Source organism: Mustela nivalis, assembly GCF_964662115.1.
Source record: "Mustela nivalis genome assembly, chromosome: 11".
Taxonomy (NCBI): Eukaryota; Metazoa; Chordata; class Mammalia; order Carnivora; family Mustelidae; genus Mustela; species Mustela nivalis.
The window spans coordinates 100,866,309-100,879,085 of NC_139030.1; the positions used below are offsets into that span (position 1 = coordinate 100,866,309).

Sequence of the window (12,777 nt, forward strand, 5' to 3'; positions counted from 1 at the left end):
TGCAGACTTCTGTTTCCAAGGAGGGGAACGAGGAAGCATGACAAGGGAAAGATCAGTCCTCAGAAATGCTGCAATGAAAGGGTGACCTGGACGAATCATCCCAGGAGGCAAATTAACGACATTGAACTTGAGGTTCCAGGTCTTGCCAGACTGTGCCTGACTCTCTTCTCCCATGTGTTTTGTAGCTACATTAGAGCAGATGGAGGGGTTGACGGGCCCAGGGCATAGTCAGGTCGCTGTTCGTGACTGTGGTCTACCCTCCCGCTCACATGCAGATAACCTCATGCTGGATGACCTTGCCTCTCTCCCATTGATTTTTCCCGGTAGTTAAACTGCAAGCGATCAATGAGAGAATGACCGACAGATAGGCATTTTGCGCAGCACCGTTTCAAGAGGTGTTTGTTTTTCTGGCTTCAGGAGCCGCTAAAAGAACGGGGCTCTCGGTAGCTTATTTCCCTCCTCTTTCCAAAAATGACGGTGAATCCACAGACCAAATTTTTCTCCATCTCCTCCTACTGCCTTTCTTTTTAAAGGAGTTCTCATTTGAATTCAATTGGAATTTGAAGTAGGAATGGCGAAGTAAGTTGCAAAAGGAAACTTAAAAAGCCGAACATAGTAATTTCCGAACCAAATGGAATTAAATTAAAATGAGGGCAGAATGTTGCTCCCATACTAAAACACCACCTTTTCCCCCAAGTCCTAATTCACAAGTGAAATAAGAAAGCTCATTTACAACAGATCCAAGTCAACAGAGATTTGCTGGTTGACTGATAAACCATCACCAGCACCCTGTTGAGTCTTCGCTCAAGGTAAAACATTTTCTGGTTTCCATAATCTTACCACAGTGCCCTAAGGTTATCTTATAACGCAGCCTACTGAACGACACCTCTGGAATATCCCAAATACAATGCATTCTTGAGATACCATACATTTAAATAGTTGATAATGTTGTTAGCCTTATTTCACTATCTCAAGCAGTAACTTTAAAACCTCATTGCAAAAATCTGTAGCTCTTTTCCTAACCCCACCTCCCCGCCTTAACCACACTCACGCCCTCACAGCCACTGATGACTCCCGTAATCTTTGACTCAAGGAGCCTAAGCATGGCCCTTCTGGTGCTTACCTAGGCTGTAGACTTTTTGGCTGTCATCAACAGGATGCAGAAAGCTGGTGCTCTGAGGAAGTACGCTCCTCGGCATCTGAACCTGGTGCCCCAACTCCCATTTGTAGCTTATCGCTTTTCTAACCCTGCCTCAAAACTTCCTGTGGATTCTAAGAAAAGATTCCAGCCTCTGCAGCCTCTGGCTAAGGTAATAGTCTTTGCAAAGGAAGGGGAGGCCACGCCTTGCTCCTGGTGGGTGCAGAAAGCAAAGGGGCCAAGCATGATCAGAAGGCTCTCGCTCCTCTCCCCAGGGCGGGAGGTTGGGGGAGTACCATGTTTAACGTCCGGTCCACCCCCACAAATGATGTTTGAGCTACAGCTTTTTTTTTTTTTTTTTTTTGAAGATTTTATGACGTAATCTCTACACCCAACGTAGGGCTCAAACTTACAACCCTGAGATCAAGAGTCAGGCACTCTACAGACTGAACCGGCCAGGTGCCCCGAGCTAAAGCCTGATCATGTCATCTGGTGTGTATGGTGTTTCATGATGAATCAGGGGATATCATTTACCACTTCCCTATGGCTGCCACCACTATTTAAGGGTCATTCGGTGTGCTCAGCACTGCGCTGACGCATACATGGTATTGCCTGTCCCCGACGAGCTTATGGCCCTATGATTTTCATGGTACTGTGATTACTGTCATCTCCTGGTCTTCTCCAGCCCCTCTGGCTCTTCCTTCTCATTCCCCAAACACCCCCTTTCCCTCTGCCTGACCCCTCAGGACTGGGGCCCCAGGGTTCTAGCCTAGTCTTCTTTCTCTTCTCATTCTCCCTTGGATTACTGAATGCACACGGGAGTTTCAAATACCTCTTTAATCAATTACTTCCAATTTTGTATTTTTACACTGGACTCTTAAAATCACGGGCTTGTATTTCTGATTGCTTTTTAGATATGTTCATTTAGCTATCCCATAGATACTGTGATCGCAAAATGTTCCAATCTCTACTCACCACTTTCCCCACAGTTCCTTCCCCCTTTATTTCCTGTGCCAGTGAATGGACCGCCCAGTCACCCGCTGGAGATCCATTGGTTTCTCCCTCACAACTCAAATCCCCTCGACTCTACTACCTACATGTTCTTTAGAGCTGCCCCCTCCGTTCCTTCTCCGTCACCACTGCTCTAGCTGAGACTTAGTATTTGCCTTCTAGAATCTCAATCATGGCCACATTGCATCTGATCTCCTTGCGCACCTGCTGGTGTAGGGATGGACTGTGTTGTGCATCGGGCAGATGGACTTGGGTTCGGATACACCGCCAGTTTAATTCTACATATAGTATTTCAAGCAATTTTTAATTTAAATCCTGCCATATCACTTCCTTGTTAAAAATTATCCAATGCCTTTTCTTTGCTTATTGGTCAAAGTCCAAATCCTTTGCTGACTACAAAGTACTTCCCAGTCTGGTCCCCATCTATACTTCCAGGTTAATCTCCAGCAATGGACCACCACAAAGCTAACATTCTAGCTTCCTTGAGCAGTTTTACCTGCTTGGTATAATGTCAAATAAGCCTGCTTTCTTGTTTCTTTGGGTCAAGTTCCTTCGTCTGGAATGTCTTTCCTTTCTTGCTCACCTGGAGAAAGCCCACTTAGTCATATTTGAGACCCAGCTGTCTCTCTCAAACAGTCCCTAGATTCCCCAAACTAAGGGGGCTTTTTTCTTGTGTTCCCAGAGGCCCCCAAGGGATGCTGCTATAATAATACTTTCCAGGTTGCATTATTTATAGTTTTCCCCTCCAGACTGCATTCTTTGAGGGCAGGTATCAATGTCTTATTTATTTATTTGTCTTCAAGATTTTATTTATTCATTTGACAGAGAGAGACACAGTGAGAGAGGGAACACACAAGTAGGGGGAACGGGAGAGGGAGAAGCAGGCTTCCTGCTGAGCAGGGAGCCCCACTCGGGGCTCGGTCCCAGACTCTGGCTGCTTAACTTCCGAGCCACCCAGGTGCCCCTCGATGTCTTATTTATTTTTTAATCTCCTAGTCCCTAGCACCTAGCATTCGTAAATATTTGTTAAATGAATGAAAAATTGATGCTTGGATACAAAATAAAAGTGAAATAAATTTACTAAACTTTATCCTTAAAAGGTAAATCTACCACAAGAAAGCCTACTTGTGGGTCTTGCTTTATGTCTTACAGAGATGGGTGGGACAAGACCCTGGCCGTGAACGTGGGGGAGGGGCCTACAGGTAGAGCCATTTCCATGATGTTTGGAATCTTAAGGCTCCTTTTCTTTAGCTGAAAAGGAATAGGGCAGGGTTTTACTTAAAAAAAAAAAAAATTCTTTTTTTACCTGCTTTTCCTCATTTGCAATTTTTCCTAATCTTAACTACTTTAAGATCATCTAGTCCTCCTCAATAAAAACTAATAACTGCCACCAAATAAATTAAAGATGAGAAAACTAAAAATAAATGTAGAAACTATTAATGAAGATCAAAGTAGGCTGTGTATCTAAATGAATTTCACTGACTGATTAGGGGGACGACGGGTTAATAAAGATGTTAATAGTAACTCCCCGGGGGGCTTTCCGCAGCCTTGCAGTAGTGCAGTGGTAATGAGCCCAATCAGGGTTCACACGGTAGCTCTGGTAAGCCAGGGCTGCCTGGGTCCCAGGATGGGGACTCCACTCACATTGCATTCCAAAAACATGTCACCAAGCTTACAGACTCTAAAACCAAGTCTAGTTAGAAGGACAGAATCATTTGGAAATGAACTTGGAGTGTTCATTTTTAGCTGCCTCCCACTCTAGGGCTTTGTTTTATTACTATAGCATCATATTTGCCCTTCAGTAGCTGGAAAGCAAGGTGCAATACAGCTGTGCGCATCACCTTGAACTCCAACAGCTCTAGCCATTCTGAGCTCCCCCTTCCTGGCTAGGTGACCCGAGGCCAGACACATACCTTCCTGAGCCTCGGTGCTCTCATCTGTGAAGTAGGAATGACAACACTGCCCCTAACCGATAAGGCTGTGTGAATCAAAGTAAAATAATGTAGGTAAGGTGCCCAACTTGAGCTAGAGCTCAATAAACAGTAGTTATTATTATCCGGAAATAAGGTGGCTAATAACTTATATATACTTTCTTGGCCAAGTGGGCAGAACGAGGATTATTAGAGACTAGAGGGTGTGATTAGGGGTAGACTTGCACGTTTTCTAACTCCTGGTCACTGATTTCAGTGAACGAGTATGTATTGACTCATGACTATGTGCCTCTTAGGGGGCACGTATAAATTACTAGAAACCCTACAAGTGGTCAGGGTTGCTCGGCAGACATCATTCGCCCTCTTTCTACCATAAGAGGCTTGGGGTGAAGTCAACAAAGGGACCACTGATGTCTTCTGTGATGCAGTACTTTTACTGGCCACCTGCAGACACTGAGGGTTCTGCCAGGGAACAGCCCATGTCATAGTGGGCAGGCTTCTCACAGCATTTTAAGTGTGTGTGGGGGGGTGCAGAATGGAGCCTTCACCAGAAGAGAGAGCCTTAACAGGTGCCCACACTGGCTTGGGTAGAAATTTGGAAACTGAGGGTCAGCTCTTAGGGACTTAGAATTCAGGCACGGTTGAGGCCCAAGCAAGCAAACACAGAGGTCAGTTCTGGCACAGAGAGGTATGCCTAACACCTAGAGGGAAGTTAAAAATTCCAGGGGAGCTAAACATTAAAAACAGGCATAGCTTCACGGGGCACCTGGGTGCCTCAGTCGGTTAAACGTCCCACTGGTTTCTGCTCAGGTCATGATCTCATGGGTGGGGAGATGGAGTTCCTCATTCAGCAGGGAGTCTGCTGGAAGATTCTCTCCATCTGACCCTCCCCCGCCTCTTCTCATGCTCTCTCTCAAATAAATCAATAAATCTTAAAAAAAAAAAAAAAAAAAGAAGAAGAAGAAGGTATAACTTCAATTCTCACACACCTGCGCTGAGTCTGAACCCTGGCAGGTCACCGAAGCAGGGAAGGAACTTCTTCACTGAGTAAAACAATGAGAACTAACTTACTGTGTGCACCTACTAGAACTTAGGAACCATGGCAGATAAGGTCCAGTAATTTCATTTCTTTATCAGAACGACCCTGCAAAATGAGGCAGAGGGATGCGGCGTGGCTGACGGGAAGAGAACCAGTCTGGATGCGGACTGGCTCCTCTGCAAGCTAGGAAATGCCTCTGGGGACCTGCGAGAAAACCCGCTTCCTTGTGCCTAACACAGCGCTCCTCAGCGGCACGGCCCAGGCAGGCAGTACCGAGAAGTAGCAGTTAACGTGTGTTCTGTGCCCGGTGCGTGGAACACTTTGAAAAGGACAGGATTGTTCCCATTTTGCAGATGAGGGAACTTCTTCAAGTGCCCCAGGTGGTAAAAGGTGGGGCTTGGACTTCCATTTTGTGAGGTGCTGATGTCCATAAGTAAAACCTCTCTTAGCAGTAGTTTCCCCCGTTTGAGCCCACTGAATAACCCCCTTGGCTAACCGCTCCCGGGACGCAGCAGATACTGCCTTACCTTGTGTTCACCGCAACCACACAAAGCCCGGCTCACAAGCCTTGGAGCCCAAAGCGTGGTGGCTCTTTGCCTTCCCAATAGAAACAAGCATCATTTTAGATTGCGGTCATCATCTGTCCCACAGTGGTGTCAGATGAAGAGAAGCTCTCGCACTGGATTTCAGGTCAAAAGAAAACATTCCAGGTGTAAGGGAAGATGGCTAGAATGTTCTGTCTGTATTCCACGCCTCTTATTTTTTGCTTCCACCTGGTGGTCAGAGGTTGAAAAAGCAGGCGTCCTCAAGATGACTGGGCGTCCCCAGGAGCCGTTTGCAACTGGTTTCTAGTACATCTGATTCTGGGTCCCCACAGAGCTTTTAGTGCTGCTTTTCCGCCTTTTGATTTCCACTAAGTTCTGCCAGTGGAGAATCTTTCCGTGCGCATCGTTCTTTCCCGGGGCTGAAAGAACCAGGATAATCCCGGATGTTTCCTGCTGCTGAGCTCATGTCACAAATCAGGCATGATTTTCAGCAGATATTTCTTTAAAAGTTTGAAGGCCTCTGCGGACTCTGTTCCCTTCTTAATGGGAACGAGCATCAAAGAGACAGGAACGAAATGCTTTGCTCGCACATCAGGACCTAATTGCCAATTTGGCAAATGCATTGACTAGTGTCATGCACTGTTATTTCTAAATCCTCTCCTGTCCTTGACCCCCAGTATCTAGATGTAAACTTGGAACCATTAGTGGAGAAGGATAAAGTCTTCTGGTGCCTCAAATGGAATTGAGAGGGATTTAAACTTCGTGCTTTTGAGTGTAGTGAAATGAACCCAGCAGTCCATTAATGCTAGGATTGGAGCTCACACAGCATGAGCCCTTTCAAAATCTGTGTTTAAGGAAGCAAACAGCCACGGCAGACCCTTTCATTGGAGCAGAAGGAGTTGGATGAGACAATCAATGACACGTTAAAAACCACAACTGGGCTGCAATCATGTGGGCACCAAAAAAAAAAAAGTTGTTCTTTATCCACAGAATCTTTGCATCTAATGAGATGGTGACTGGACAACCTCCAGAGGAATAAGGGCTCCGTTTACTCGCACTGAGAAACGTCTAAATATTTAGCTGTTACTCCGAAAAGCCTTACATGATTCTGTAGCAAACTAGTCTCTAAGGTATGATCTTATTAGCTTTATATTGCCATTGGAAAATCTATTTAAAGAGAATTTGGAAAAGAAAAGAAGGAAGATTCTACCACTGAAAGTAGAAAGGTTAGCTTAATTTTTTTTTTCTTCTTCCCAAATGAACTGTTGTCTGTGTCCTCCAAATACTTAGTTTAGGTCCAATCCCAGGAGGATTAATACTTTCTCTTAATGGATTCTAAATGGTTCTCCATTTCTTATATATGTGTTATTCCTGTTGGTTTTAGTGGGATTCAAAGTGCTTGAGGCTCAAAAGGGGAGGGGCTCCTGAGTGCATTTTGCGGGGTGCAGGTGGGGGGAGAGAAAGCTAAGAGGGCCAGGGAACTTTGTAAAATGTCTCTATGGGTTCACCCTTTAAATTCACACTAGTGTCTTTTGTGAGCAGATTTCAGCCAAGACCAATATCCAGTTTGCTTTAAGCTTCTGGGATCCTCTCTGCTGTAAACCTAGTACATCCCCGATAGGGCATCAATTGGGACTTTACCCTTTCCAGACTTTCTGGTAGTAGAATCCCCTCCAGCAATGTTGCTGTTTATTATTGCTTCCTATGGACTCCTACTAAGGATCACCAAAACGCACACCGCCAACCCTCCCCCGGCTGGAGGCCAGCGCAGCCCCTGTTCACCTCCAGTTTGATTAATGTGTCTTGGCTAATTGTGTGAAAGATGGCAGGCCTTTAGCAAGTGTGACCAGTTTATTGTTCAGCCAATCACAGGCGCCTCAGTTAGCATGTGAAAAGGGGGTGTTTTGTGGGGGGGGGAGGGTGAGTGTTCTGGCGGCTGAGTCAAAGGCAGAGCATTTTGGGGGGTCACAGAACAACACCCACTTCTTTGAGGGGATGTTACTATGCTCTACTAAACCTGTAAACCTCGTACTCAAAGCACTTTTTTTCTCCTCCCTCTTTTTTCAAGATCTTTTTTTCCCATGGTGCGAGCAGGCAAGCCACTGGCTACCATGCAGATGGAGTTCACGTTCCAGGGTTTTTAATATTTCACTTTTATATTTCTGTTAGAGAATGATCCTGCTGAGAGTCTGGGAATCGGTGCTCGTCAGAACCCCCTCACTGACACTTGGATATATTGCTCTGAAAGCTATCCCAGGAGAAAAGATTAAACAAAAAAAAGCCTACTTTTCAAAGCCTACTTCTCAATCTGCCCACATCAAAATAAGACAACTGGCCCTTTGAAGTAGAGGACACAGAGTTCTCAGGCAGCTTGCTTAAAATGGGGGAGGGCGGGAGGAAAGAGGGAAGGAAGGAAGGAAGGAAGGAAGGAAGGAAAGAAAGAAAGAAAGAAAGAAAGAAAGAAAGAAAGAAAGAAAGAAAGAAAATAGTCTAGTGTCCAAAACTGTATACCTCTTTTCCCTTTCCCACATTTAATCAGGCACAAGAATCTGAATTGATGGCCAGAAAAACCACAACCCTGCTCCTCAGTGCCCCAAGAAAACAGGTGATTGGCCAGAGGAACCTGTCCAGGAGGGTCAGCACCAGGTGTTTTTTTAAGCCCGTACAAACAGAAACCGTGTTCCCCTCCTAGACATAGTACAGACAAGGTCTGGGAAAGGGTAGAGTAGGCCTAGATGGACATTGAATGGTTTTCCCAAGTTTTGAGCTCTTGGCTCCCTCAAATTAGAATATGGCTCAAGTCGAAGTTTGGGAATTCTCACGGCTACTGAATGCAAAGGAAAGGAATGGAAGTCTCATCTAGAATGGCGTTAACTGTTCTCCCCTGTGATATTTTTCTGGCTCCCATGCCCTCTTCTTTTCTCTTAACCCCTGGAGTTCAAGTGTGGAAGCAGCAGCGGTAGCTCAGTGATGGGGGTGAGAGAGGAGTTGCTCAAAGGGAATTTGCGGCTGACATAGGGGATGGTCCCAGAACACAGATGATGGCCCTTCTTAAAACATAGTCCTTATGATTGACTTATCAGTGGTACTGACGCCATGCTAAAGATATGCTGGAATTTTAAGATTTACAGATACAGAGTTAGACATCTTCACTGCAGTTGAGGAAGGATTACCACTCCCTTTCTTCCATAAGCTTAGCTTGGCCCCAAGCCCATGGAAGCGAGGCTCATGAATGATCACCCCTCTGCCCCCAGTTAGGGGAGCTGGTGAAAGAGTGTGGATGAATGTGTACAAATCCAAGTCTCAGCGCTCCAAGAACGTACCAGATTCGTCTGCGCAGACCCAACATGTAATATAGCACCTGGCAGATAGTAGGTGTTCAAATTTTTTGGACTTATTTGAATTAAATTGAATCCCTACTAGAAAAACAATGCAAAGTGTGAACTCTATTGATGTTGGGCCTGGAGAATTCTCTTCATAAATAAAAAATTGCACATTACTTTGAAATGACAGCAAAATGAAAAATGCAACATATTTCTCGCTGTTTTATTGGGACCCAGTTATCTTATTTAGCACAGAATCTGGCAGGGAAATGTTTTGAACAAGTTTCTATCATTATTGTTCTCACCAAGGCATTCTCTGTTAAGGATCACTGCTTATTTGCCTGAACCGACCTGAAACCTAAACGTTTGAAGTTTGGAGGAAAAGCCTATGCTCCCCAAGGCAGATTTGTATTGACAACATCTAAATTGTTTTTTTCCAACCCATCTGTGACCCTAAACTTCCGCTTGCATCCTGGTAGGAAGCTGAGGGGATCTATTTTCACCTGGAGAGGAGGGTGGGTAGGGAGAGGTATAGACAGGCAGGGTGGGAAAATAGAACCAGGTCCTCCTAGAGACCATGGCAACTGGAGATAGAACTATTACAGAGAGACCACAAGAAATCTATTCTTTTTTCTGCTTCAGACCAAAAGTCAAAGACACTATTCTAAGCCTTGTGGCCAGAGTGGCATTTTTCTCAGGGGCTACACTCAAACAAAATACTTAGAAATGGTAAACTATTTGTAAATGACCCTGTGGCTCTTTAGCAATGTGTATGAACATTCATAAGGCAGCTGAAATGACCTAAGCTTGCTGTAGGGTTTTCATAATCCTGGTGAGTTCAATGTATAGCTCTTTGAGCCAAGGTCAAAAGTATTTCATGCTGGAGGAAAGAAGAAAGAAAAAAAAAATCCTTGGCCTCTTATCTCTTTTGTTATCCTCTTTAACTGCCTTTTTAATCTCCCTATAATTCTTGCTCTCATGAGACCTTCTAGGATAATCTCATACCAAAGTTAGTCATGACAACAGTTTGGGGAAAGTCCATATTTAGTGATGGGTCAGTATGAGAATATAAAGGCTAGAAAATCTGACTTGAGTGATAATCACCCCAATCTGGTCCTTATCTGTACACATCTACCTCCCCTTTAAACCTGCAGCAAGACTCCATCTTTGGTGTGGTCGTCACTTGCCTCCTCAGCCTCTCATATAGTCCTTCATCGAACAGCTCACTGCTTATCTCTTTCCTTCTGTCTCAACATCCTTGAAGACACTGCTGGGTTATCTGGTCTCTCTGACATGGCCTTGGGACCATTCCTCAAAGACTTCCCCCATGGGCAACACTTCTAACACTTCCAAGTCCATTCCCAGGATCCAGTCTTGAAGGATCAAATGGGTGATGAGAATGACCAAGTGTTAGGTCCAGAAACAATGGATGAACTCTTCAGTAATCTAGAGACATCTTACCTGTCCTGTCCTAGGTCTAATGAGGCTTGACTTGCCCTCTGTTGTATCAGCTTTCTTTTTAGAGTTTATGAGGTATAATAACCTAGCAAATAAAGTCAGTAAGAGTCATGGGACTCAAAAATGAGACCATCTTTTGATTTCTTTTGAGCCAGTGGATATCTGGAAATCAAGGCAGAATCCACAGTGATCGTTATTCCAAATTATTATGCAGCTTGCTACTGATGATGTACAGAGTTGGAGAACTGATCTAACCCTAACTACTATTTCAGTGTCCTTCTTATAAAAGGATTAGCAGGGAATATATGAATCTAAAAATTCATCTACCTATCTTCACTGTTGAGTTAACAATAAAAGAAGGGCACCGTGTCTGTGTAGCAAATGCTTCCCACATTGTTAATTTTCAGAGCACTCAGAAGCTCAAATTGGTATTACCTGGATTGTAGTTAGGTAGTTTGGAAACTCCAGGCCAGGTATCCTCTGTAGGGACTCCCAACACCTATGTAAAGCCAAAGAAAGACAACGGAAGATGAGGAGGGAGACATGAAGGACAGACTGGGAGGAGTAGGGAAGAATTCATTTTATACATCACATTACGCCAGCTGAACCACATATGAAAGAAACTTCAGTGTTCCCTACATTCGTAACTTCATACACAAAACTGCAGTGTATTCTTAAAGTCCTGTGATGGTTAGCTTTAAGTGCCAACTTGACTGGGAAGAGGGATGCTCAGATAGCTAGTAAAATATTATTTTGGGGTGTGTTTATGGGGATGTTTCTGGAAGAGATTAGTATTTGAATCGGTAGACTGAGTAGAGAAATACGCCCTCTCCAGTGTGGGTGGACATCACCCAACTGACTGAGGGCCCAGATAGGACAAAAATGTGGAAGGAAGGCAAATCCCTTGTCTCTTTGAGCTGGGACATCCATCTTCTCCTGCTCTCAGACATGGGAGCTGCTGGTTCTTTGGCCTTCAGACTCTGGACACCATTGTCCCCTTAGACTGAGTTACACTGGTCCTCTGTCTTACAGACAGCAGACCTCAGCCTCCATAATCGCCAGAACCAATTCCCATAATAAATCTCCTCTTAAGCATCTCTATATATCCTACTGGTTCTGTTTCTCAAAAGGACCCAAATATCGGTCCCGATCCTGTGTCTCCACTAACTTACTTGTTATTCTGAGGCAGATCATATAGCCTTGCTTAAAGTCATAGTCCCATCACTAAATCTCTAAGGCACGGTCACCATATAACAGGGTGCTATTTTGGGAGTTGGGGATCTAAAGAGGCAGGAATGACTGTCCCTCTGCCTTACACTAGATGAAATAAACACACACACACACACACACAAACACACACACACACACACGAATGTAGCCTGAATTATGCCTCAGCATGAACATTCAGCTATTCCCCAATGTGCTCAGATTAAAAAGGATTCAGATTACGGACCCTTACACAGTGGAATGTTAGCTGAAAATGATCCTAAACCTAACCCTAATCCTTCCTACCAAATTCATCTCATCTTGTTCTCTTGGTGACCTGGAAGCTTGGAATATGGTATTTGGCTTTTAACTGGTAGACTGTAAAAATAACAACATCACTTGGAAAAGAGCTTACTTGTGCTTTGGATTACCAAAGGGAAGCTCCAGTTTGCAATTAGTATGAAATAAAAGTCTTTAGGAGTACAAAGTCAAAACACTTCAGATGTGAAAAGGTGCTTTTTCCAGGAGTTGTTTTGTAGGCATCATTTCACCGATCTTTTCCTATAACCATAAAAGCCCAATGTCAGTTATCTCTGGGAGCAAGAATAACATTGTTGCTGTGAAATATTAGGGAAATACTGGTAGCTTTCACTACACCATTATACAAAGTAACTCTTCTTAGAAGCCTATCTCAACATAACTCTTTCTAGAAGCATCTCTCATAGAAAAAAATCTAATAAATTCAATTGTAAAATGCTGGGTATAGATGCCAGCCCAATTGTTATGGCAGGAAGTCGATTGCCCAACCATGACTAATAATAATCAATGACAAATCCGGAATCTTAATGTCTACCAGCTTACTGACTAGGACTCTGATTGAGAAGTACATTTGGTGGTGCCACTAAGATCGTCCTCAAACAAAAGACACTGAAGTGTTATTTTTCTCTCATACAATAAAAAAATCATGCCACCCAGGAAAATCTTTCTTTGATCCATTCCCTAAACAAACTGAAAACCTACTGAGAGGATTATAGGCTTTTCCTATCAACCACGCTGAGCCTGAGGCAACACTAAGAATCCTGGAATCCATTTGGAAAAACCAACTGGATTAATTCTTCTTTTGGGG

The 12,777-nt window shown here is 44.1% G+C and overlaps 1 protein-coding gene across 1 annotated transcript in view; it reads right to left on the reverse strand.

The window, feature by feature from the left end:
- Window positions 1–12,777, reverse strand: part of CDK15 (cyclin dependent kinase 15) — an 82,023-nt gene that overhangs the window by 25,111 nt on the left and 44,135 nt on the right. Inside the window, exon 10 of the mRNA XM_082688913.1 lies at window positions 10,881–10,944. Within this exon, the coding sequence (XP_082545039.1) occupies window positions 10,881–10,944 (64 nt within the window). The remainder of the gene's footprint in view (window positions 1–10,880; window positions 10,945–12,777) is intronic.